Here is a 27,089-nt window from a genome sequence, read left to right as displayed (position 1 = left end):
ATGCCTAAACACTTCTCACTTCTTTGTGCTTCATCAAAATAAGGGGAATCTTTTTAAAGTACTTCTGAGTTCTTCTTGCTCTTACATATATTGCTCCATACCAATCTGCCTGTATTAGTTTGTTGGTTTGGTTTGGATTTTTTTCCCCAGATTATGGGATATTTTGGGTTTTCTTTTTGTTTCTTCCTACCTCATTTTTATTTTCTTTACAAACAGGTGATGAAACATTTTCCTTTTGGGAAAAGTACTTCTAGGGAGGGGTGTGTTTCCCTCTTTTTTTTTTTTGGCTGCTTACTGAGAATATTCAGCATAGAGTTTCATTTGCTTTGTCTCATTTTCACAGTTTCATGCCCTTGGCTAATTATACTCCTCCACTCCTTTCTTGGTGTTTTAAAACCTTCTTGTACTTACAGATAGCTATCAAATCCTTAGCCAGTCTGTCTAGTGCTTGTGACTGGACAGAGATTTTTATCCTGCCTCGTTCTTGAATTGCTTTGCTCGTTCCTCCTCTCCAGACGGTTTGAGAGTCTTGTAACTGAGGGCACCAGACTGATGCTCTGGGCTTGCTCACACCTGGGTCCCCGAGGTGGTACCTTTCCTCATGTGGCAGTTTCTTTAGCTCTTGGCCTTTTTATTGTATTGCAAGCTCATGGGAAGTTCCTCCCTAAATCTATTCTAGTGTCGCCATCTCCATATATCTCCCCACTGAATCTCTCTAATACATTCCCTGCATGTGGGAGTTTGGAGTGAAATGAGACTCATTTTGTCTTTTTTGGCCATATTGCTGTACTCCCCAAGTCTCTTTATATTATATTTCTCGCAGAAAGGCACAAAGAAATCTATGCTAAAGGAATACTGATGTAGTGAAGTGAAACATTGAGGAGTCATTAGCTTGTGTGTAACTGCTTCCACAACTTTTAATGTGAGCAATATGATGATCTTGAGTTATATGGTATGTCGTGGTTTTCCTGTTCCTCCTTCTGAGCACAGATGAGGCATTATGTACAGAGCACCGCAGCTGAGCTCTAGCCAGTTATTGTTCTCACTTTTAACAGAATGAGGAGCTGCCTCATTGCTCTGCGTGGTGCATGATCGCCATCGCTGATGTGACGCCCCAGTGTTGATCAGGTGGTATTGTGTTGATTGGGTCCCTCTGGAGCACAGGGTTCCCTTCAGGTACTTGTGTAAAATAGAGAGAGTAGGGTCCAGTAGGAAAATTTGATTGTGTTGCACTTGCAGTAGCGCTGGGAGAAGCTGATGTAGTTTCAGCCCGGTCTTTACCATCATCTGGGTGTGCCCAGTTGGTATTTTCTGACCTGCATCGTTGGACTCACCTTGAGAATGCTCAGGAAGTTTCCACCTTGAAAAACAAACACAATTGTTTCCGGTTCCTTTTAAAAAGACACTGTTACATCCCCAGGTCAGGTAAGGACATTGCTTGTGCACTGGGCTCACCTTCCCACCCTGTAAGTTTCTCCAGAATCTCTTAACGATGTTTCACAACAAAGGCAGTGTCAGTATTCACACACACAAGAAACCTGGCAGTTCTGTGGATGTACAGGGGTTCCTGGAGGGAACTTTTTTGTGCTGACTTCTTAGACTCTTTGAGTTGCAATGTAGCTTAACCTAAAAAGTGATTTTAGTGCAGTATTTTTGTCCCTGGTTTGGAATGGGCAGGCTTGCTTTGGCGATGCTTTTCTTCACTGTGCCAGTCTTGGCTGGTGACCCACGTGACACTTGCCTCGGTTCAGTTTATCTTACAGAAGAGTTCATAGAGGACATAAGCAACTCAGTGCTGGTTTGAAATTCCTCTTGACTCTTTAAAGTTGACTGCTTTTTCTAATCTCTTTGCAATCTCCTGTGAGACATACTCATTGCCAGAATTTCTTAGTACCATATGAGCTGTTGGTGTTCTTGGCTCCGTTTTAAATGAGTCTAGCTTTTTCTGCCTGTCTGAAAGAATCAAACCATGTAGGTTTCAAAAAAATGTCCTCAATACCGCCTCTTATCCATCCACCTGCCCCACAGCAAAAAAACTGATATATTTAAATGAAGATTGCTAGTTTTTTGTTGTGCTTTCCCGCTTTCTAGTTTTCTGCCAAACTAGCTCTCGGTAGCTCTAACACTGGGTTTGGAGCAGAGGCAGGAGTTTAGCTTGCTAAACTCAAAGCTGTTTTTACAAAGCCATCTGGAGTGCTTAGCCTCAGCCTAATTTTGGGTTATGTAGTCTAGAGTTTATAATATTGCCAGGACCAGATGCAGAAGAAGAAATGAGAATGTACGTGTGTTTTTGAAAAACCTTCTTATACTGTGTCTGGGCTCCCAAATGCACTATTAGTTGTGTGACTCTGGCCAAAACGGTGAGATTAAAGGAGGCCTTTGAATGAAGGGACTGAGATCATCTGGTGCACAGATTAGTCCAGAAACAAGAGAGAGCAGCCTGAAGAGGCACGAGGTTGTTGTGGGCAAGACACGTTAAGAATTGTAGGATCATTATTTGGTCAGTTGCTGTTGTACTTGATTTTGCCAAAGCAATATCGACTTCATATTTGCTTAGCTTGTTGCCAAATTCTACCAATATTATTTGATTTTTAGCTCCTTTCCATCCTAGCCTGCCTCCTGCCCCAGGAAAGGAAACCTTTAGCGTTGGTTCAGGATTGCTGTTTAACCCTGTTGGAGTAACACTGGACCTTCTAAGGGTTAACTGAGCTTCAGCTGACACCCTTGCTTTTTGAGTATTGCGTTGTCTCGTTTGGGAGAGAGCATTGTCCCTTCTAAAAAATGAGAAAGCTGAACCACTGGGAGAAGCTTTTAATATTTTCACTTTCAAAAGAGAATGACAGCTACTGAGATTTATAAAATTTTAAAACATTCCAATTTAAAACTCTTTAATTATTGAATGCAGACAACTTTTCCATAGGCAGAGCAACCACGGAAAGAGGAAGTGGGAAATTTTGATCCTGTTAAAGGCCAAAGGTGGTCTATTAAATTTGGAGGGACAGACAGCAGTCTGGCATAGGAAAATCTGGCTTTTCTACCAGATGGTAAATTATTTAGAGCACTAAACAGTTGAAAAAGATCAAGTCTATGAAGCATCTGGTAGGGTATCTGACAATTCATCAGTTTTGCATAGCGCGTGGTGTATGTATCTTGTGAGCTGGAGAGGAAGGTTATAAATCTCTTGAAACTGTAGAGAAGCTTGATCACATTTACTGAAAGAAGAGAGAAATCAAGAGACAGGCCTATTCTTTAACTGAGGTTTTTTTGTTCCTGAGAGTTACTTCTGAATGAGGGCCGTGGAGGTGCCATTGACAAGACTCCGAGCAATCTGTGCACAAGATACAGCATTAGATGAGACACTTTTGTTGTTAATGGAAGTGAATGAAAGAGGAAAAGCTCTCTGAAAGCTATTCATTCCCAGTGTGGTCTGACAAATACCTAAGATGTTTCAGCACCACCTGTAAAACTCCTTCCCTGTCCTAATCTTAAAGAGCTTGACACACATCATTAGTTTTGACACAGTAATTTCAACCCTTGGTGTTTCCCACCCCCTCCCCAGGAGGAGTAGCCTCTTAGGGTTCTGCTGGCTGTTGAGCCAGATGTAATGCTGCCCAAAGTGCTTCAGTGGGTTCCCTTCTCTGGGCAGCACAAATTACCTCTGTACATGCAGAATTTAGAAACATAACCATCACTCTTGATCCAGGCATTTCTTCCCATCCCTGTGTGGGCCATGTCTGAGGAGCTGCTAACGCTGGGCCAAGTGCTTGGGGACTGAACTACTGTTGGAATAGAGCTTATGCAGCTATAAAGATACAACCACCTGTATCTGTCTTTGCTATGTAACACATGTAAATGATGCTTTTAGTAATCCTTTGATGAGAGTTGAGTGAGGATAGGGAAGTTGGAAAGCAGCAAAGATATCTGAGTGTGTGGCTGGTACAAAGAGCCTCTTCTGCAGTATTCAAGATTTTGCTGCTGAACTTAGTTCGATTTATGCCTTCTCATTGAGACAATAAAAGCAGTATGAGATGATCAGTATTCTCTCTGCATCTAGGTGAGACGTAGGTTATTTCGTAAAGTATTTTCAGATGTCTTGGCTGCAGAAGATGTTGCATAAATAAAGATTTCTCTGTGTTGTGCGATATTATAACATGTGAAAAGATTTACTGTGCAAATACAGTAACAGAATGGAGAAGAATCATGATCTCCTGTTTGTTAGTACTGTGCACTGTAAATATTTGCCAAGGTAGGTTCTCTTGAGATTTCTTGTGGATTTCCCTAGGCACGATCATTGCTGGCATTCTTTGAGCACTGTTTTTTTTGTCAGAAGTAGACGTGTTTGTAACTTGTGATACTTCCATCAAAAGCTCAGTGGTTTCCAAAAAAACAATACACTTCCAACCTAGCAAAATTCAGAAATATCTTTGTTAGAGCAGTCTTGAAGATGTTTTTGAAATGTCTGCCAACACGAGTAAGAGTGGCATGTTGGGCCACAAACAGTGTGCACAATTGCAGGTACTTTGCTTCAAGAATAATCACGAGGTCCACCCTGGCTGGAATCTGCCAGCATGAGATTTTTTTTTCACTAATAATGCTGTGTTGGTTAGTTTGGTAACTTCTGCAGCTTAGTGGAGAATCACATTGTCTTTTAAATAACCCTTGGGCTTGCACTGAGATGTCTGGCATTGAAAGTGTGAACCCCTGTCACTGCTGAGTGTGGTTGCTGAGGGCATGGTGCTTACTAGCTCCTTTAAAGTCTGTTTTAATAGTTAGATCTCAGACTTTGAGATGGAAGTACAATGAGTATGTTCTCATTAAAAGATAAAGAAGGCAGATACGCAGAAATTGTGTTCTTTTTAAATACTCACCTTTTTTTGGTTGGTTTTCAAGGATTTTTCTGTTTCAATATTCAAGCAGATGCCCAAGTTAAGGCAATTTGCAAGATAATTTGTGGTGTTTAGGAGAGGGAATATCCAATCATGAATCCTCTTAGGTAGTCATTGCCTCCATTTTGGGGAGTTTGAAGCTGAGGTGTTTGCTTTGGGTAAAGTTTCTCTTTGTAGATGCTTTCCTTAATAGTATTCGGCTGTGACTCTGGTGGCCTTGTGAGCTGGCAGCTGATCCAATTCAGCTTCTGTTTCTTCTGCTTGAACCTGCTGAGACTTGTCTGGTGTACACCAGTCCAGCTGGATGGTCCAAGCTGTGTTTCACATGCAATTTGATTGCAAACCTATGCAGTCAACCACATCTGTCCGGCACACATGGAAGGGGAGTTACAAGAGCTTAAGGCTGTTTCTTGTATGTAACGTGCAGCTTCAGAGTTATTTGTTGTGAACAACAGCAACTAAAGGATGCGTTAATGGCCCATGAACCAGACTGTAGATGAAGGTAAACTTGGAGACAGGTGCATTTATGCCTGCTGACCCTTGAAATCAGCTTATTGAATTTGGAGGCATGCATGGTGCTTTACTGCTCATGCAGGGAAGATATGTAAATTTCTCTACAAAAGTATCTGTAATGGTGTTTTTGCAATGCAGTTTGGTATACCGGCAGTTAATCTGTGTGTCATAGTAATTTTCCTTTTCTTCCACTTTTGGTTTGCAGGAGTAAGTCTGTGTCTGTAACACTGGATGTACTGACCACTTGCCTCAGACTGAAGAGGACTTGCTCTGCTTTGGAATATGGTGCCTAACTTCTGCATCCCAGTGCTCACTGTGCCAGCAGCCATCCTCTGCTGCTTGATGCTGCCTTTAGCAGGAGCGGACAGTAAGTAACATTTGGTTTTGGAAAGCTTCAATGCCTTGCAAAATTTCTTTCCAGAAATATTAAATCTTCTTTGTACTGGAAACTGAGGGCTAAGAGACAACTTCCCTCCGCCAGTCTTCTATTTCCCCATGTGCACATTGCAGATAAATAGGGTGTGTGTGAAGGGGCACAAGTAGAACTAAAAAGACTGACAAAATTTATTCAAGTGCAGAAAGAATTTCTGTAGTAGCTGCAAGATCAAAACCTGACAGTTTGATTTCTAACGTGCACAGATGAGTAAAGAAAATTGGGGGCGGAGGAAGAAAGAAGTATTGGGGTCACAGTAATCCCTGTTACTTTTTCCTTGTTCTTTTGCCAGCTCTCATAATTTGTGTAGCACTGAGACATCTCTCCTGAGTCAGCAGGCAGTTGCTGTTGGAGAAGGCTGTTGGGGAAGAGGGTGCGAGTTGTTACCTTCTGCTGTAACTTTCCTACACCTATATTTTGGCAGAATTGGAGTACAGTGTTTCCTTGTGGCCATCCTTTTAGCTGTTGTGTCCTTGCTGTTGTACTGGTAGTCCCATAGAATTGTTGTGACTGGCTTTAATTAGCGTCATCCGGCCAAGGGAAAATATGTGTACAAAATGCTGTTATGGACAGACAAGAGGAGAAAAACACGGCTTATTGTAGCTTACTGAAAACACCTTATAGTAGAAATGTCTTATGGAATGGGTTATGCAGAGAGCATGAAACCTCGTGGCTTTTTAACATAATCTTGGGATGTATTTGTTAAGCAATCCCCAAGCATTTGTGCATACCCCCTCCCTTTTTTTTTTTTAACCTGTACCCAGATTTTCACTGTCCAAATGTCTGCACATTCATCACAGACTCTGGCAGCTGTGAATACTTCATGCCTCTGAAAGTACCTGGGGTTCCTGGGATGCTTGAGTTGGAGCTTAGGTGACCATGATGCACCCCCTGAGCTGCCAGCAGTCATCTCTTTCTCACTGCAGCTTTAGTCACCAGACTTACAATTAGATGTAATTTTGTGAAAGTTGAATGAGATCTTGATTTGTGTTGGTAGGAGCCTGGCTGAATGTAAGAAACAGACTGGGGTGTCCTAAATGTCCTTGTCTGAAAGGAAGACCTAAATTTACAGAATCTGGAGAGAAGAGTGAAGGAAGGATGTGAAGAGACATACAGATTCAGTTCTTTTGTTGTCATTAGGGTTGGCTTGCTCAGGCAGCAGATTAGTATGGGTCTGTGAGTCTGAGCTGCCCAGTTAAACTGGGGGCAGCAGCTGTCTCCTTCCTCAGCTTACTTTGCTGTCTGCTGGTGCTGTTGAAAGGTGCTTATGCAGATCACTTTATGTGTGCACACTGTAGCCCATTTTGCAATCTGGCATAGGGAAGTACTTGTTCAGTGTTCTGAGGTGTATAAAAATTCCCTGGAATTTATTATCTTCACACTGGCTCCTGCAAAAGAGGGAAGCATCACTCACATCACAGATGTGCAGAAGCTGGTGGAGCTTGAGATTTCCTAGGGCAGTTCTTGGCCCGAGGATAACTTAGCAGTAGAGGTGGTTTGCTAATTTTGTGGAATGCTTCCGCATCCTTAAATTTAACAAAGTTGGCTCCGTTTCTGTGTGGTGTCTCAGATGTGGAACATTTCTGTGTTGAGCAGCAAGTTTATCTGTATGTATGTCTTTTTCTCTGGTGCAGACTAACTCAGAATTGCTTTTTCCTAATCTGGAAGGCAGCTCTGGAGGGCACCGACCTTTTAACCACCACAGCCACCATGGATTAATCAAGGGTTGCTTAGGATGGAAAGTGTTGCTTGGTGTATTTTAGCAACTTGGAGTTTTTCTATCATCTTATTCACTGAATCTTGCCCCCGACCCTTAGAGGCTGGGAGCTGTATGAAAGGACCTGTCTGCTCCGTGCCTCTGCAGGGGTAAAATGTCAACTCCAAACCCGGCATTTTACGGGACCTGCCATCAGTGATGCAGACAAGTGATGTGGTAGTGAATCTGGCATTGGAGAGTCCTGATTCAGGACAGTAGTGAAGGGCAAGGGGAAGATATGACAATATAAGGACATTGGAGTTTCCAGAAGAAGCTAGAGAGGGATGCTGTGAAAGGAGCACCCCATGTACATACTGCTCCATTTTTTAGTCCCCAGAGCATCCTGTTGGCTTCAGTGAAAGAGCATTTATTTGCACTGGTTATGGCTGTTCCCAAGAAATCACTGTGATTCTTCCTTTTCCCCACTGCAGTGCTGCTTGGAGTCAGTGGAGGGACGGGCAGGCTCTGTATCTGTAAAGCGTTCCTGCATTGCCCCCACTAAAAACAACAGATAGTGGGAGCAGGGTTTTCCTCGGATTTTCTGGAGTTCCTGAAGTGCTTTTTATAGGAGCAGGAAAAGGACGGCTGGGGATGGGCTGTGCTGCATCCCTGGCAGCAGCGTGGCTTGTGGCTCAGGGAGTGCCCACAACTGGGTTTTCCCTACTTTCCCCACCTGCTGCTGTTGTCACACATCTGTGTCGCTGCTGTAGCTTCCTGGCAGTTAAGGCAGCTGGCAGAAAGCTGGATGTTAGCGCCTGAGATAAAGCAGATTTAGCGTGTATTGCCTGGAAAACTGAATGCCGGGCTGTGGGTGCCTCCCCTGGAATCAGGTTCACAGGAGTTGTGAAGAATGTCAGCGATGAGGAGTTGTCAGCAAAGGTTAAACTGAGTGGCAGAAAAAAGAGGGGCTCTCTGGGTGCCTCCCTGGCAGCCGGAGAGGAGCGGCGCTTTCCCGGCTGCTCCGGTGGGGTGCTGGGAGGAGAAGGTGAGTGGGAAGGGGCACATGCGCACCAGCGGTGGATGCAGAAGTGCTAATTTGGCAGACAGCTATTTCAAATCCTCCCCAGCTTTTACAGACTGCAATAAGAAACTATTAAATTTTCTCTGTGATCTGACTGTGTTTCTGTCAGGGTGACCCTAATTCCATTAGAGCAGCTCAGAGCTGATTCAGGATGGCTGGTTTACCCATTCTCTCTCAGCTTGCCTGTGTGGGTTTTTTTTTTTTTTTATACACTCTGTGCTTCCCTGTCTGTCAGCTTTTGATTGTGCATGGGAAAAATGGCTTTGCAGATTTCAGTTAATGCTCAGTGCAATTGTCAACTAAAAGATGCTTTTTTTTTCAGCTTTTGAAAATGTGTCATTTATTCTAATAAAATAAAAACCAAAAAAAATCCCCTCTCAAAACAAAATGCAGAGAAAATGGGGAAAAAATCAATCCTGTCATGAGAAATCATCAGCAATGTCTTTTGTTGTTGTCTTGGTTTTTTAAAAATTAGGCTTTGTTTTTGAAGTCTGGGCACAGGTTCCATTAGCCAAAAGAAGAGACTAGGTGACCCATCCTAGGCCTTTTTTAGCCGCAGTATATTTTGGTTTGTCTTGCACAGAGTTTCAAAGGGCTTAAGGAGTAAAACCACTTCAAAAGTGACCTTGTAGAAGGGAAGAACTAAGGCAGAATTAGGCCAACTACCTGTGAATTGATACCTGGTAAACAAACAATTTGCACCTTTTGATTTCTAGAGGTAGAGCTGACTTGTCTTTTATTTGAGGGGGTAGATGCCTCAATGAGCTGGTGTGGTCAAGGCAGAGCTCTGGGCTCCCACCACCCCTGGCCAGAAGGGACCACAAGTCTGAAGTGTCTCAAGGCTGCCCTGCCTCTGAAATAAAGAGTTACTTTATATCTGAATGTACATCTCGTACATGTTTTGTTTTGTTGTGGTTTGGTTTTTTGGGGGGTGTTGTTGTTTTTTCGGTGGCTTTTGTTTTCCCTCCAAAAAATGTTTCTTGGATGCTAATTGAATTGAGGAGACACATACAAAAAAGGAAATAAAAAGGTAAGATGCTGATGCTTGTGAAGCTTGGGAAAAGAAAGAGTACTAAGATGGATTTTCTAGATATGGTGATGTCTCATAGTGTAAGTATATTAAGATGGCCTTTCTAGCTTCAGGTGAGCTCTGTTTTGCCAGGGATTTTGCGTTGTACCTGAAGTGCTGTCCAGAGGTTTGGGGTGGAAGAGCACTGGAGGGAACATGTGTTTCGGCATTATTTTCTCCTTGTCCCTTAACTCTGCTGTCTGCCCTTACTGTTTTGTGCTCCAAGACCAGCTTAGCTTGTTCTGACTCCCTGATTCAGCTCTGCTGCCTTCGCTTCATAACCTGAGTGATGCCTCAACAACAGCTCAACCCCAAATACAGCTGCTCCAGGCCATGCTGTGGGACAGACCTGCTGTTGAGCAAGCTTGGAAAATGGCCACTTTGCAGAGCTAGGCAGCAGGATCCCTTTCCCAAAGCTGGACATGAGGTTTCTCCACTGCTGTCTTGCATCAGTTTCTGTTTCCAGGTTTCCTGTTTGCGTGCCCGTCCCCAACCACTGCATCTAGTGATTATGTGTAATTGATGCGATTGGATCCAGGTATTGCAGCACAGGTAAATACTAATTTTCTGCAATTCTACCTTGACTAGCTTGGCATATTCCATCAGCAAAAAACATGGAAAATGCTGTTTAGGAAAACCCCTGTACCTGAGGCATTGAGGTGGTGTCATTAAGGGCCGGATTGAAATATTAACCACAGTTATTGTGCAGTGCCTATTTTTGGTGGCCTTACTCATGATATATATAAATACATATATTTAGGTAGGAATGGATTCTGCACTTCTGTGTAAAATACCTAAATGCTGCCTACTTGTAGCTACATGTTGCAGAAATCAAGGTAGAAGGGATGCAGTGAGGACAAACATCATGTATAGAGTAGATAATGGATCTTTTAGCTCTAGCATTTGCAGACACCATGAATTTGTTTGGGTTGCTACCCACAACAAATCACAGCATGATGATTTGTCTTTTTTATGGTGGCTTTTGAAAGCCACCAGCTTTCATCAATCAGTGTCAGCTGGCAGGTTAAAGGTCTGCTTAGCCCCAAATCCCTCATCCAGTAGTATGAAGACCTATGGAGGATGTGAAAGCTGAATAAATAGATAGTGGTCTCTTCCTGTTGTGCTCTTGGAGCCCTCGGTGAGTGGCGGCTCCTGAACCCGGAGAGGTGCTGCAGGAGCTGCAGCCGTGCTTACTCTGGGTTTTGCTTCAGGCAGTTCTGAGCCCGTGGTCAGTGTGCGGGGACATCTGGGTGGCAGTGGTTTGCACAGAGACCAAGGTGTAGGCTCTGACTGTTGCCTCTACTCCACAGCTCGTTGTTTAATCCCCTCGCTGCTGCTGTGCAGGGCTGAGCATCCCCACTTGCCATTTGCACCATTTGGATTCAGCTGCGTAGCCAGAGTTCCTTTCCTGCCTTCACAAGGGACTTCCTGTGATTAAGTATCCTTGTAAATTATCCAGCACAGTGGCAAATGTTGAGGGGATGATGTATTTAATGCGTGTTCTTTGAGAGAGTGTGTGTTTATTGGCTTGGTGATACAGAAAACTGATAGAACTACCTGCTTACAATTTTATCTTCAGTGTAGATTCATAGATTTTAAGGCCAGAAATCAGATCAGAGCAGTCTTTGACCTACGTAGCACAGGCTGTATAATTTCAGTAGTAATTTCTGCATCAACTTTTAACAGCTGTGGATGAGCTAGCATGTAGCTTTTGGGAGGCTGTCCAATCACGATTTGAAAACTAAATGACAGAGAATTTACCCATCTCCTATATGATCTGTAAAAATAGCAAGTAATCATTACTTCTCCAAATGTGTATTTATTTCAAACTACGTTTATGCATTTTTAGGGTTTAGACGCTGGATATTGGAACATCTGTCAGTGGGGCTGGAGATTTCTCCTATCTAATATGATCTGGAGAAGTGACTTGAAGTGGAGGAGTTAGAGAATCTGAAAGTTTGTTCGTTGTGTTGTAGAAAAATGATCTCGTCATGTTTTTTTCTGACCAGATACCATTTTTATTGTTCTTCACTAATCCTCCAGAGTTTCAATATTTTACATTTTCAGGTTTTTAAAGTCAAGGGACCAGGACCAAGACAAGTAAGTGACTGCATTTTCAAATAGTGCAATGGCACTTTAGCTTTTTTTACCCGCAGCATTCAGCTGGGAAAGTGGTCCTCCACTGTGACCTCTGAATTCCTTTCTGGACCTCTGATTCCCAGGATGCAAACTGGTATTTCATTAGTGTGACTTGGCTTTTTGCTCATGAATATCTGTCCCTAGGTACATTAAAATGTGTTTTGCTGGATCCCAGCTCATTTAGTCATAGGAGCAATTCTTTAAAGGTAATTTACCTTTCTGTTTGTAGCTGACTACCAATCTTGGTAAAGCTTACCCTTTACTTTCCAAATCTAATTGCAAGTTAGTTCCAATTCATTCACAGATGTTAATCAGTTGTGGCTATTTGCAGAGGCTGCTATGTGTATTTTAAGGAGATATTTAAAATACCCTATAGCAGTGATGGTAACATTCTTTACAGATGGAAAGGAGTGCCAGGAAACCGATAGAATAATATGGTTTGTCGTGATGCTTCTGGCTATTACTAGTACTGATGTCAGAAAGGGAAAAAGTACAAGATCTGCTTTCAGTGTTTAGCTGAGTAGTTGTAAAAAGCAATGATGTGGTAATAGGAATGCTTTTTTGGTTTCTTTGATTATCTTTTCATGATGCTGGTGCTTTAGAATGATACTGAAATATGAGATGATCAAGCTCATTTTTGTGAGCAACCAAGAGTATGAAATTTGTGTGCTCAAAATGTTAGTCAATCTTTTTTGATGTTGAACATGCCTGGTTTAAAAAGGAGTGGGAAAAAAAGCATCTGTTCATGGGTGCTTTTTCTCTGGTAAGTTGTCTATCTTTATGTATCAGGAGCTGAAAAGCAGTGGTGTACTCTTAATTGAATGCTCTGTTTAGTCCCTTGTGAGAATCAGTGCTTTGTCTGTGCCAGAGACAAATCTCATTTGTTTTGTTGGTGTGAAAACACTGTAGGGTGCTTACTGAAAGTTTTAAGTCACAGGAATGTCTTTTGCCTTGCGCGCTTTACTGACATATGATCACTGAATTAAATCAAAGCACTTTTTATAGTGGATGATGGCTTTACATTTTTATATGAATTGTAGCCTGCAATGCTAGAGCTTTGAATGTGTGTTAGTTTTTTTTTTCTCTCTTGCATCATAACATTAGGCTTTCACCATAAGGGGCATTGACATGGTATTAAAAAGAAATAATTACAGAATATATTCCATTTTGTGTAGTACGGACTGAAATGGCTTTGCAGTCCTGCTGTGCTTTTCAGATGTCCATTCATTGCTTACGTTACTCATTGTTCCTTCCCTCCCCAGTAATTAATAATATAATATCCAGGAAATTTTTTCCAGGAAATTTATATTTTGTAAGATAGGATTGAGACGTATAGGTGGTACCTGGTCAAATCTTAAATGGAAATGCCACCATTTTCCAACAGATTTTCATTGCACCAAGAGTGACTGTTCTGAGTTGGTGCTTTGAGTAAAGTCAGCAAGTCAGGAAGAGGTTTGGAGTTGGTTTGTCTTTGCTACATAAGGTTACTCTACTTGAGCTTATGGTGGATTCTCTGGAAGTAACTGGGGTTTCATGGAAAGGATCATCATCAGTCCACTGTTAGCACTGCTATATACTGTGGGTTTAAAAGGAATCACTCAGAATTCTTGCTTGTATTTGCTGCTTTTCTTGCAAATTGTTTTAAATATTTTTACATACTCTGTCTACATTGAAAACTTTGGCTCACCTTGAAGATGAGGGATATAAGCCCTTGGCAGTTAATTGTCACACGGGGAGAAGATAGTGATTGTTAAGCCTCCGCTGTTTGTTGTAAGGGTGCAGAACACTTATGTGTTTTGTGTTTATTTTTAGCCAAATCCACTCTTCAACTGTTGTATTACTTCTATTAACGGTGGTTTTGAAAAGGGGTTTTAAAGAGGCCAGGAAATACTCAGCAGCTTTACACACATAGAGATTTTGCCCCTGAAAAACTCCACTTGTAATAACCATTTTGAGCCTCAGCATTAGCACAGCTGTGCCTGGCAGGTGGGGCTGTTCTTTTTCACCCACTTGTCAAAAGTTGGGGACTTGTGCAAGTGGGAGACAAGAGTGTGTTGCAAAGCTCTCACTTTGGCATTGTCCTAAGACATTGTTCCTAATGCCTTGGTTTTCAAACTTGAAACAGAAATTCTGTCTTTCGAGGTAAAAGCGAGAGTTACTGTGCATTCATTTCAGAAAGGGTTTCAATCCCTGCATTTGGGGAAGAAAGACATTTTGGAAGTGGGGCAGCTGTAGTGCATTGTACTTATAGAGTGGTTAATTTACAAGAGGGAAGATTCATTGAAAGAACAGAATGATGAGCAGTGAGATTCTTGTTATGTGCTGAAAATGGTTAAAATACTGATCCGATGATGACTACTATGTATTTTAATCCTATTTAGGATCAAACAGAAGCTTTCAGTTTTTCCAGGACACAGAAAAACCCTTAGAGAAGCAAACGTATCTCATAAGCACATACTTTCATATTCCTGTTTAAAGGACTGGGATGCCTGGTCCTGACACAGTGTTCTCAGTCTTGGCATGCTGAGTACAGAGTTTAGTATGGCTCTCAGGAGAATGATGAAGGTACTCCAAGACCTGGAAAGGCTCCCTTTACTCTTGTTTGATGTAACAGGTAATGGTCCTGGTTGTTGACTTGTCATTTATACTTGCTGTATATAACTTCTAATATCCTTTTTTATGCTCCATTACACACAGTTTATCAGGGGTTACCGTGAAGTTCCTTAGTTATAACCTGTTCTTTTCAGCTTTTTATGAGTTTATTTCATGGCTGAAATGTGCCCTGCTTGGTCTTCAGGCAAAGTTCAAGTTGAGGGACTGTATTTTATGAGTTGGACATTTGGTTTTGGTTCTTTCTGCAAAAGTTGTCTTTGAGTGCTCTTAAAAACAAAGAGAGTGGAAAAATACTTTTGTACCTTTAAAGCTGACTGTGGTGATACTTGTAGATCTCTAGTCTAAAACGTCTCTGAGAACATTTGCCCACCAAATTGCATCTGTAGTGATGTCCAGAGAGAACGGAACCTGATTTGTGGAAGGATTGACACATAGAAAAACAGACTGCTGAATAATGTAAAGGGAATTTCACTCTGGATCACTGTGTAAAGGATGCTGTGTGAGCTCGTGTGTAACTGAATTGTCTGTATATTCATTCTGTGCACATAGCCAGAGCTGCTGTGATCTCAGCCTTCCCAAGAGCCAGAGGTGCAGGGCAGGAGCATCCTCCAGGTCCTCTAGTGCCCGGCCTGGATCGTGGGCAGAGAATTAATTTGCACCGACACCATGAAGTTCCTCTTGTAGTGCATTTGTCTATTGCTTGAGGCAGGTGTGGAAATAGAGAGTGTTTTTTGTTGAAGTTGCTCTGTGGTTGTACTGCAGGCCACAGGGGCTTGGATTTGTCTTTATTGGCAATGCCTGTTGAACCTTTATTCTCTCTTAGTAAATGCATGGAACATTTAATATATTTAACTGCCAAAGTTGTTTTTTTGTTGTTGTTGTTTTTTCCCTCTCAAATGCTAAAATACAGCACTGTCTGTAGAGTTGTGTGCCCTACTTTAAGAGCAGAGTGTGATTTGGGGTTTTTTACACATTAAGACAAAATCCCTATATTGTTCAGTCATCACCTATGCAGTGCTCAACATCTTTTCCATTAGACACTCAGCCTTCTGTTGCAGATAAAGTGTTATTTTGGAGGCAAATTTAGCTAAAAAAGTCTGGCATTGTCTGTAATCTGTAGTGTTTTGTGTGAGAAGAGCTTCCTGTGTAATTTTGTGGAATTTAAGAACCCCCACTTAACATATAAAGAGTTACATGCTGTATACCATGTGGCGTTTTCCAAGTTTGTCAGATTGCAGAATTATTCTGCATTACAATAATTGCTGGATGATGTCAAACTCTAGGTCCATTTATACCAAAACTATCCCAACATAAGCCTCCAGTGATGGCCAACAAATGGTAGATGTTTTAAGGAGGTACTAAAAAAATCATCTTGTACTCTTGGCGTTTCTCCCCACCCACATTAGTTCCAATTTCCTATGTAAAATTAGAAGTTGTTCTCAGAAACTGGACTTGTATTACTCCTTCTGTAGAGCTTTATTAATTGTAACAACTCTAAATGTTGTTTTATACACATGGGCAAAGGAATAATACCCAATGTACGTTTGTCAAGGTCAGATCAATCTAATTTCCTTTAATGACAGGCTAACAGGCTTTGTGAATGGAGAAGCAGTAGATGTCATTTATCTTTAGTAAAGCTTTCAGTGCTCCCTCATGAGACTTTTTCCTGTGAAACATCTGCTCGTAGGGTGGGTATTTGGCAGTTTGGTAGCATTCAGCATTTGCAGTAATGATCTCTCTGATAGAATAGAGAACATGCTTATTAAATTTGCAGGCAACAACAAGCTGGGAAGAGAGGCAAGCATGTTGGAGGACACCATTAGAATTCAAAATTATCTTTGCAAATTGGCAAAACTGTCTGAGAGGATGCATGTCAATAAGGAAAAATGTGGATAGATGTTTGAAAATAGGAGTAATCAGCTACATAAATACAGAATGAGAGACAACTGCCTAGACAGCTGGTATACAGAAAAGGTCTTGCAGTGCTAATGGATCATAAACCATACAGGAGTCGACAAAGGAGTGCTTGTTTGAGGGGGACAGACATCACAGTGACAGGCAAAAATGAGGAGTACCATCCAGAAGACACCTTTGCTAGTCTTTCTGCTCTGCTCACATGGGTAAGGCCTCTGGTGAAACATCTCATCTTGAGCATCCCACTGCCAGAATGGAAGGATTAACTGGGGGAAACCCAGTCCTTCCTGTCCACTGCTAGAAGAAATAATGTGCTTGAACTGCAGCTGGGAAGTTCAGGTCAGGCACTAAGCAACGCTCACAGACATGCAGGATTGTTGTGTGTGGAATTGAATTTCCAGAGGAATTTCTGGAATTTTGTATGCAAACAGAAAGCGTTCCCTCAGATATGTTCTGAATAGGCAGTGTGGTTTTTTTAAATGAATGTTTCTTTGTCTTCATGTATGAAGCAGGAAAGGTACAGTCTCATAGCCTGTCTTCTCTAGGTCACCTAATAACTCTTTTATTTTTATCCTGTCCTTTTTTATCCCCCTTTCAAGTGACAGTCACTGTCTTTCCTCTGACTACGTAGCTTTGTGTAAAGATGTTTTCCAGGCCCTTAGTCCTCTTCAGTGCCCTTCTCTGACTTCGTAGCTCTGCTCTAAAGGTACTGGTGGGTGAAAAGGGGAGAATCTGAGACTTGCAAGCATCCACTAGTTTTCTCATGAGCCCTCGTAGATTTGCTGTCTTTTTACCCACATCTGTGCATAACAAAAGGTCAGCTGCCTGTTCCAATGTGTGGCTCATCTTCTGAAGCCACAGTTAACTGAACTCTGCAAATTGTAGCAGGTTATTCTGTGTTTGGGTTTTTTTTTTCTCTCAGTACATGTTATGTATTTTTCTGTAGATAGCTGGCTGCCCAGAGACTTTACCATGCTATTCATCTGTTCAGAGGCTGGTGTCTGAGCTTTGCTGGTTGCAGGGGCTTTGCTTGCCAAGGCGGGGCTCTGGTGGTTGTGGTGTGCAAGAGCCCATCTCTCTGGGAGCACCAAACATCTGTGCTGTTTTGCACTGACTGTCGGATATTCCTCAGAAAGGCAGTGTGGTTGTGCCAGCCCATACAACACAGCACCCAGAGCAGCAGAGCAGGTCAGAGGGTCTGCACATGGACCACTCTGAGGCAAACAGTGCTGCTTTGCTGTCCAGCAGCTCTTGGTGGGGGGTGGGGGGGGTGAAAAAGCTGGCACCACAAAGTGCTTTGAGAAACAATTGCAGAGGATGTTGTAGGTCTTGCAAGACCTTCTTATTAAAATATGTTTAAATGCTTATTTATGTGTACAGAAGGGAAAATGTATTAAAAGTGTGTATTTGTCTAGAATGCTCTTAATGTTAATGGTAGTGGAAGGGAAGATTGGTAAGGTTTTTTACCTTCTCCTTCCAGTAGTCATTCCTGCTATGAATAGCTATACATCAGCTCATGAATTTCTGTCTGAGTGAGGTCCCAGGGCTGTATGAGATGGGAATATCTCATGCTTCATGTTAAAAGATCACAGTTAATTTATTGCATGTTTGTTGTGGATAAGAAAAAGCTATTTACCCACCTAGACTTTTCCTTTTCTGGGTATCATAAAAGAGCCATGTACTTCTTGCTGAAGAAGTACAGATCAGAAGAGATTTGTCTTTTTAATGAATTGATTTAAATCAAAACGCAGGCCATTACATGAGTTCCTGAATTCTGGAAACTCTAGCCATTATGTTGGGTGTTTCTTTGCTATCAGACTTTGACTTCAAACTGCAATTATTTTTCACAAGATGAAGAATGAAGTCTGTTGCCTGTTATGAATAATAGAGTATGGTAATATCACAGCTATATATGCAAACTCTGCAGACTGGCAGCACAGCTGCTAAACGTTACGTTTTTAAAATATGTGCAATCTGTTGTCAACAGAATTAAACCCAGGAACATTACATGGTTTGTTTTGTAGGGAAATTTAGTGATGAATTGTTCTACATTTTGACCTTTAAATTTTTTTTGAGTCTCTGCACCTTCTAGTGAATTGGGGAAATTCTCAAATTAAGATGTGTGGAGTTCTGATGGACACCCTGACATTTCCTGGGCTTGGCTCGATACCTGGTCTTGATCAGTTTCCCAGTGTACCTGCACTGCCAAGCTGGAGAGGCTCATACACTGCACAGCTGTGCTTGAAGTGATTGCGCTGTAAACTTCATCCAATTAAAAGGTGAATCCTGTTCTTAGAGTGGGAAGTTGTTTTACTGTTCCTATCCCCTGATACGGATGCGAGTGGAAGTGTTGAAGGGAAGCGTTATCGCGGTTGTTTTTGTTGCTTGTTGTTATCTTCCTTCTTTGTATACAAAAAAGTGAGAAATGCAGCCTGCCCAGCTGTCTGAGAGCGAGTGTGACTCGGCAAGATAAACCTTCACTGGCTGTGATGGGCCTGACTACAGATGATCATTCAGCTCTTCACTCCCATCTGGTAGTGTCCTGGTTTGAACCACAAGCAGCAGGCGAAATAAGGTGGAAATACCGCAAGGAGCAGCAGTCCGTCATTTTGGTGCTGGGAAGGGAATAATGCACACTCAGGACATGTTCTGCTCTCCTCCTCCTGACTATGGAGTGGGAGAGTAAGAGGGAACAACCTAAGAATGTGAGAAAGGAGTAAATGTGAAGAATGTAGAACGTTTAGGTTTACTGTCCCTCATCGGAACAGTCTTTGAAGTCCTGCTGCTTGGGAAAAGATGCAGACAAGCATTCCCAAAATGCCAGTTCAGGGCTCGGGAGCCTGGCACTGCTGAGCAGCTCCTCTGAGTGTTTCTGTGCTCCATTCTTCTCACCTGCAGAAAGAAATGCTAACATTAGCAGATCTCTGATTGTGTCTCTGCTGGCAGAGGGTCCCAGCACTGATTTATAGCACTTGTTCAGCTTTCAGTGAGCAGCAAATGCATTGCTTAATTATTCATGGCAGATGTATTATTGCAGGAAATTAAGACATCGAGGAAACAAGTAAAAACTATTACTGAATAGAGCTATAAACAGGGCAAGGTAGAAGGGAATGCAGTAGAAAAGCTCTCAGATGCTAAAACCCCCTTATTCTCAGAAATGTTTCCCCCTTCCAGAAATAATTGTTTAAATTCCCAGATATGCCAGTGATCGTTCATAGTACATAATTAAATATTCTATTAGCTAACAAGTTGGATTTAATTTGCTACATTTGTCATCTAAATCACCACATTTGTGAATGTGTGGAACCTTCTGTGGCTTCTTTCAGCATATCTACTTACGTAATGACACAATTCTCTTCATGGCTTTGACTTCCCTGGAAAGATTTGACATTTTACTTGTGCAGGAAAATTGAGGTCAACCTTTGGCTTTCTGTCCCAAAGAAGGAGGCTTGGGGTTTGCGTTTTTTGTCCTGGAGGTATTGCTGTGCCTGGAGTAATGGTGTGCAGTGCTGCTGCAGAGAGTGTGACCCAAGGCCCATTTGCTGGCACTGGAATTCCATTGTTTGAAAACCCTCTGCAGGCAGGCACTCAGTTCTCCTTCAGATGCTGCTGTAGCTTTATTCAAAGGTTTATTGGTGTGTGTTAGTGGCCTGTGCCGTGAACCTGTTGTCTAACCTGTATTGAATGCCCCCCGCTCACACAGAGGCCACAGCTGTTGGCTTTGAGGGGCACCAGCGCTTTCTTGGTCATCAGGTGGCATAGAAGGAGCCTGCTGTTTGATCGCCCTCTGTGTGCAGAGAGAGAGTTTCTCATTAGTGCTGCTCCAAGTTCCCAATAGCTTTAAACCTGGCACGTCTCACGACGATTTTTCAAACGTGCAGTCAGCAACTGGCCAAACTTCACTGAGAAGGAAGTGATTTAAAGACAACCCTTTCAACTTCTCTTTCAAGATTAGAAATACTAGCTTTATTATAAAAGTTATAGGGAGCATCTCTTAGGTTTTTGTGTAACCTCAGGCTTCCGAGAGTTTCTATTTCATTACTGTTCATAAGCTCATTATTTTGGTACAACGTAGTAATTTTGGAGCCCTTTACTTTATAATTTCAGTTATGTAGTTTGAAATGTAATGATATTGGAAGTCCTGTTAGGGAGGATTCAGAGCAATTTTAAGGTGAGCAAATGAAACTTAGTGATATAATAGACTTGTGTAGTTCATTCCTGTGATGGGAGGTGTTTTAGTCCATTTGCAAACTTCGGCTATTTGGTGATTGCAGATACAGGTGATGGAAGGAAAATACTCTGTAACTTGTCCTCTAAGGTTAATTTTCCTGACTCTTTAAAGCGTGGTCTGTGTGCAGCACTTATGGGAATGCAATCTTTCATAAAAATTGGGCAAAAAAGAGACCTTGAAGGCATCACACGAAACCGTCAGCACTGAGGAACACGCTCTCAATGGTGTTTTGCAAACGCTTGCTGTTCCGTACACGTGCATCTCAGGATCGCCTAAACAGAGCTTTGCTTCCAGACCTAATCAATTGGTTCTTGAGCCGTTTAGCTTTTTAATTACTCTTGTCAAAGTGAAAATTATATGAAAGGACTTGACTGTGCAATTAGCTGCTGAACATTTTCTGCAGCAATAGTGGGAAAACAATACCAAGTCCCAGAATAGCAGTAGATAGGAGCAAATCTGCTTCAGCAGGGAAAGAGATATTCTAGTAACTAATCTGAATGAAAGATAATTTATTTTTTAAATATGCATATATTCACAGATGTGAGCAGAAAAGGCTGTTTGTGCGAGAAAAGCCTGTCTCCAGCAGAATGCCAGGTTAGTTATCACTCGCTGATTTCCCTCTGATTTGAGGGCCCTGCTCTTTGTAGGCAGAGGCTGCAGCTCTGTCCTTAGTCGGGGCAGAGCATGTCGAAAGAAGTGCCAGCTCTTTAACTTTCAGACTGCTGGGGGCTAAATTTTAGAAAAAAAGGGTTCACCTTTCCTGTGCTGCAACAGGAGAGTGCACAGTGTGTGTCTTCTGTGGACAGCAAGAGCCTGCTTAGTGTTCACTTGGTGATCTATAGATGATCTACTCAGACAAATTATATCTCTCAACAGCTTCACGCTAAACTAATGTGGGCATTCAAAAAATAAATAAATGAGGCAGTGTCTATAAAGAGCTTCCGTCCAGTGAAGTGGAGCAGTTGGAGCCTGATTAATGGATCCCATTTGAACACGCTGGCTGTGTGTTCACCGCTCCCCTCTGCCGAGCTCTCTCATCCAGGACAGCCCTTGCTGGAACACACCATACATTGCTGGCAGCTCTGCCTGGGACTGTGGACCACCATGGTGAGGATGGGACTTTCACCACCTCGGGTGGTTCATGACCCCAGTGCAGAAGCCAGAGCTTGCCCAGGATGTCCCTACTGCTGCCGGTGCATCCCGGGAGCTGCGTGATGCTCTACTGGCTCTGCCATGTCCAGGACCAAAGTGCAGGGGCGCATTTTGGGAAGTATCATTTGGGGAAGGATCCATTCAGTGCTGGTGCCCCTCAGAAGTGTGACTCATTAGCCTTGACCAAGCTAAAACAGTGTTTTTGCAAGTGAGATTGAAAACGCAGGTTAGATTTACTGGCTGTTAAATTGCTGAGCTGATGGAAGGGAGCTGAGTCACTGCACGCTGAGTGACTGAGCCCACACTCCTTCCCTGAGAACATCGCAGTGAGGGCAGCTGAGCAAATCCTGGTACTCGTCCTGTGTTTGGAAATGCTTAATAGATTTGGAGGCTCAGAATTTTAATGCAGTTCTTTTCTATATTAATAGAGGTCTTTGAAGTCACTTGAACGCTTTACTAAGCATACATATGTGAATCTAGGTTATTTGTATCGGCACGCTTGATGGTTTCTGATCTTCATTAGGCTGTGTACCAGAAGGTCAGTGTGCATGCATACCTACATGCCTAAAATAATTTATTCTGCTGCCTTTTAGCACCTGCTATACATGGAGGTCTTACTAGAAAAGAAAATTGTGTCTTTTGAATAGTGAACAAAAAAATTCTCTCAAGACATAATGTTTTTTATAAGGATTCAAGTTCCAGGGCCATACATGGGTGGGATTTTTCATTTTCCTCGGAGGTGATGAGGGCAAAAGCAGCAGTAGCACGATACCCATTCTTCATGGAGGTCTGAAAGCAGGTGAAAGGGCTCAGAAACCAGAGGAATACTTTCATTGGGTCTGAAATAGTCAGCACATCAACATCTGGTTTCGGATTATAGCTAGAGGCAGCAAGATAGGAGTATAGAAAGTTACTTTTAATTATGTAGAATGAATTGTCTGGATATGTGTGTAAGCTGGCTGCAGTGAAATCAAGGAAGCCAACATATTTTAAGCTTAATTGTATTTTTGAACAATCTGAGAATAATAAGTATGTGATAGCAGCTCCTTTTTGTGCATAATATCTATTTAATTCAGTGCTTGAAACAGAAGCGCTTTGGCTGTGAATGGTCTGTGTGCAGGGAAGGACACAGGTGCTCTGAATTGCCAGTTTTTCTAGCTGAAGAAGCTGGAAAGAGTGTGCTGGGACTCTGGGAAAGAAAAGTCTCATGCTTAAAGCCGGTTTTGATGTCTCAGAGGTTTGAATTTCAGAAAGCATGGACCTGCCTGTAATTGTCAAAGGGCAGTAATTTTTTTTGAAAAGCAGTAAAATGTAACCTAAATGCAGAAGATAGTGCTATTCCTCTTACACCAGGAGAGCATTTACTAGCAGAACAAAACTGCATCAGGTTTTGGATTACAAAGAGTTCCAATTGCCTCCAGTGCTTGCCATCATGTGAATGTTAGTGCTGAGGTGTATATTGCAAGTCCCTTTGGAAGAACATTGAAGGGCTGCATTCTGTCCTGAGATTTGGTTAAAATTATGGAAAGTTTGAGACTAGGCTGGGAGCATTGAGTTTTTAAGCTGCAAAAAGGGTGAGCTGGAGGGAAAAACTGCATTTGCTTGGGGAAACTTAAATACCTTTTCTCAACATGTTTGCAAATGGATCCCCTTACAGGTATGTGAGAAAGATTTGCATTTCAGAGCCTTGAGAGATGCTTATCTTCTGTCTTCACTTCCCTCCTCCCCCTTTGCTTCTTGTCATTTAACATTTTTGAAGTTCTTTGGGTAGTTACGTTTTTGTCTCTGTAATAATTATCAAATTACAAATTATTTTTATAAGCAAACCCTCTTGACTGTGGATAAGCAATCTTCATAAATTATTTGGTGGGATACTTAATTTGAAGTTTCTTCATTGCTTATGACAAGATGTTTCTGCTGCTGTCATAGCTGATGATTCATAGCTCAAGTGAAGTGCTTAGCACTTCAGAAAAGTTGTAACACAGGCAGTCCTACTCAAAATCTCTCCATTTAATAAAAGAAAGGGGGAAAAAAGAGGGAAAGAGAGCTGTGCAGGACTGTGCTGAGATGGTGTATGAGGCTGTTCTGCAAAACTGGCTCCAAAACACGGAGCAGGGGCCATTTACTGATACTGAGTCAGAGAAGAAGCTGAGGTAACACGTGTTCTTAAATTCTTTATTTTCTCCTAAGCACATTTATGAGCAATCAGGGGAGTTTGTGCATCTGCTAATGTTTGTACATATGTGGGAACAAGGGTGCTTCCTACAATCCCATATGATTTAGGGCATTCTGCTTGACCTGCTGGGCTCAAAGCACTGGATTGCACATTCTTGCTTCAGCCATGGAGCTTCTGGGTAGGTGGTTAGAGGGAAGTGGAAGATGGAAGAGCCTTTAGACTGGTTAGAGGTAAAAGTGCAAGGTGGGGTATTGAAATACTGGCACCATTTGGTTGTGGCTGATGCTGTGCTCAATCTGTGCGGCTGTGTTGGAGCAAAATGGGATCTCTATTAAAATTTCACAGACACAAACCTCAAACCTTTTAAGGGCTGGAGGGGGAGGTAGCTGGCTGCCAAAATTCCTGCTGTTTTGCCATTCCTGATGTTTTTCTTGTGAGAAGCTTCAATGAGGAAGTCTGACAGATGGCAACAAAGGGAAAGGTACAAACAAGGCACTCCAGCAATATAAACGCTGGGCTTTAACTGTTTCATTGAAGTGTTTAAAACACATGTAAGAATTTGGGCAGAACTACACAGGCATGTTACAACAGTTAGGTGAAATTTCAGAAAAAAAAAGCAGTGACGGTTGTTTTTTCCCCAGCCAAGCTGAATTCCAAGGATACCACTGAGAGCAGCTGCATGCACTGAATATTGATGGGCAGCTGGTGCAGCTCCTGTGCCCCCACCAACTTCCTTCGTGTTTCAGGAAACCTCTCCTGATCTTATTTCAAGCCATCACATTATAGGAGTGCATTTGCAGCTGTACAAGTTCAGTGAAAAGAAACAAAATCATGAATGAGCCATAAGAGTTGAAGGGAGCAGGGTGGAATCTGGCTGGTTCGGACAGGTGGTGTTTGGGGGCTCTATACTGGCAACCGGTCGGGATTAGGACAAATTAACTCGTTTCAAATGATTATTCCAGGTACGGGTGGGTTTTTAGCTCTTTGACTGCTCTTGTTCTCCTGGCAGGTGGAAGAGACTGGGGAGTTGAAGGGTATGTTGTTGGAACTGGATAGGGTAAATGTAAGTGGAGGAAATCTTAGATAAATTATGGAGTTCATAATGTGGGCTGTTTATAGGCTTCTGTCTTTTAAATCGAAAGCATTGTTGTAGCTGTTGTGTGTTTGGAAGCACTTAAGGTTTGAGTGGACCATAAAAATGCGTGCAGATGTTCCTCCTTCTTGACTCTGAGCATTCAGGATATTCAAACCACTGCAGTGGTTTTCTTCAGAAACAGTTTTATGGGGATCTCCGCAGTATTTTAAACCCAGAACAATGCTTTTGTGCCAATGTTTAACCCTCGCTAGAGAGACCATGTAAAAAACCACTCCAGTGTGTGTTTCTGTACGTATAAATTGCACTATTTATACTATAAAGAGAAAGCCTTTTTAGTCAAAAGCAAAAGGTGGTGAAGTGTAAAGGTGAGCTGCTGTCCCTCCACATCACTGACTGATCTCTGAGTGCTGGATTTCTTACCCCAGCTTTGTGTTGCTGCTGTGGAAGGTGTGACTTCGAGCTGAACTTCTGCTTTTGACTGGGGATTTTTGGTTGGAAGTCAGTGAGGTACTATTGAACACATACTCAGTTTAGGCTCTCCTAGGACCTTCTTTATTGTCTGTTGCATATTGGCCTGAAATGCTGACAGAGAAAACTAATGTTCTTTTTTAATATTAAAGAACAATAACAGCTTATTTAACACTGAGTAAGAAAGAGGCTTTAGCAACAATGTACTTCAGTGAAATAACGAAGATATTTCCGTGAGCTGCTCTACATCAAAGCTTTATGAAGCAGGATTTCTCTGCCACAATGTGACCTCTGCAGTGCTTCAAAGTGCTGGCTCTTTGCGCATCAGCCAGCTCCATGTTTTTACTTTGACTAGCAGTGTTCCTGCTTAAACCACAGAAAAGGACCTTTATCTAAGCACTTTCTGGGAAAACTTTTCTTTATGCATATGGACTTTGAGAATCAAATGCCACAAATGTTTTTTTTTCAGTTGCCATATGAGCATACTTGGCAAAGATAGAAGGAACTTGAATACAAGGGAGGCTTCTTAGGGAAGAAATTCTCTCTTTTAGTGTTTTCTTCAAAACTGAATGTGTGTCCTTTCAGTGGTATTAATTTTTGCTCTTTTGGAGCGAACTTGAGTGGTTTTGATGTATTGCTGATGTTTTAGCACTCTAACGCATCAAGAAGCTCTGTCTCATTTGAACATGTGAGCTTTATTTCTGCACATTGTGTCATGATTGTCTCTATTAATGGGATGTGAGATGTAGATCACAGTTCTCTTGAAACCCATAATAGCCAGCCCTTTATCAGTTGATGCTGACCAATATCAGCCGTTTTCCCTACAGGAAATGAAAATGTTCCATCATTAGGCTGGGGGCCTAATCGGGTTTCCTTCACATTGCTCCCTTATCTCCGTATTTCCATCATGTGTTACTTTGCACTGGAGGCTGCTTGTGTGCCATACAGCTTGGGCTTTAAAGTAACCTGCAAACCTGTTTGTTTCCTGTGGATTTTTACACACTGGCAGCTTTCCAAAAAAACTGGTTCAACCCATCAGTCTCAGAAGCTGTTCTGTTTTGGTTGGGATTCCCCTTGCAGAGGACTGCATGGTGGGGTACCCTTCTCCATGTGTCCTTGGGAACTTCTTCCCTCATTGCTCTTTCCCAGGCAGGGCTCAGGGCTCAAGGCACGTGCCCGTGGTGCATTACAACTCCTTGTATCAAACACAGATAAACCCATTGGTAGCTCATCTATCTTCTTCCTTGAAGAAAGTGAATGAAAACCAGGACTGTCACTTCAAGGGATCTGTCTTTGCACAGACCCCTTTTCTTCTTGGAGAAGCCACAGAGAGCCTCTAAAAGCAGATGTAGCTTAGGTGACACTGCTCCATCTGAATGTGCAGACAGCTTTGGATTCTGCTTCGCACTATGCTTTTGGCTTGCTGGGAGGAGGAAGGACTTGGCAAGGATTCTCAGAGTGGCACAGGCTTTATTTGTCCTTCCAGACATGGGAATTAAAATGCCTCAGCATTTACGGAGGAAGGTGGTTAACAAGGCTAGTTACAGTTAGTCTCCTTATGCTGATTCCTTTATTTTTAGGTATGTTTTCAGCTATTGCTAATGAATTTAAGAAACAGATGA

At 42.2% G+C, this 27,089-nt stretch overlaps 1 protein-coding gene across 8 annotated transcripts in view; it reads left to right on the top strand.

Annotated features, from left to right (window-relative positions):
• Positions 1-27,089, top strand: part of PTPRF (protein tyrosine phosphatase receptor type F) — a 375,361-nt gene that overhangs the window by 124,600 nt on the left and 223,672 nt on the right. For all 8 annotated transcript variants that reach the window (XM_058421775.1, XM_040073022.1, XM_040073025.2 and 5 more), the window contains exon 3: positions 5,605-5,766. In XM_058421775.1, the coding sequence (XP_058277758.1) occupies positions 5,682-5,766 (85 nt within the window). In that variant the 5' untranslated portion in view covers positions 5,605-5,681. The remainder of the gene's footprint in view (positions 1-5,604; positions 5,767-27,089) is intronic.

Source organism: Hirundo rustica, chromosome 9 (genome assembly GCF_015227805.2).
Source record: "Hirundo rustica isolate bHirRus1 chromosome 9, bHirRus1.pri.v3, whole genome shotgun sequence".
In the NCBI taxonomy this organism is placed as follows: domain Eukaryota; kingdom Metazoa; phylum Chordata; class Aves; order Passeriformes; family Hirundinidae; genus Hirundo; species Hirundo rustica.
The sequence above is the reverse complement of the archived record's forward strand: the minus strand, read 5'-3'. Positions and strand labels throughout refer to the sequence as shown.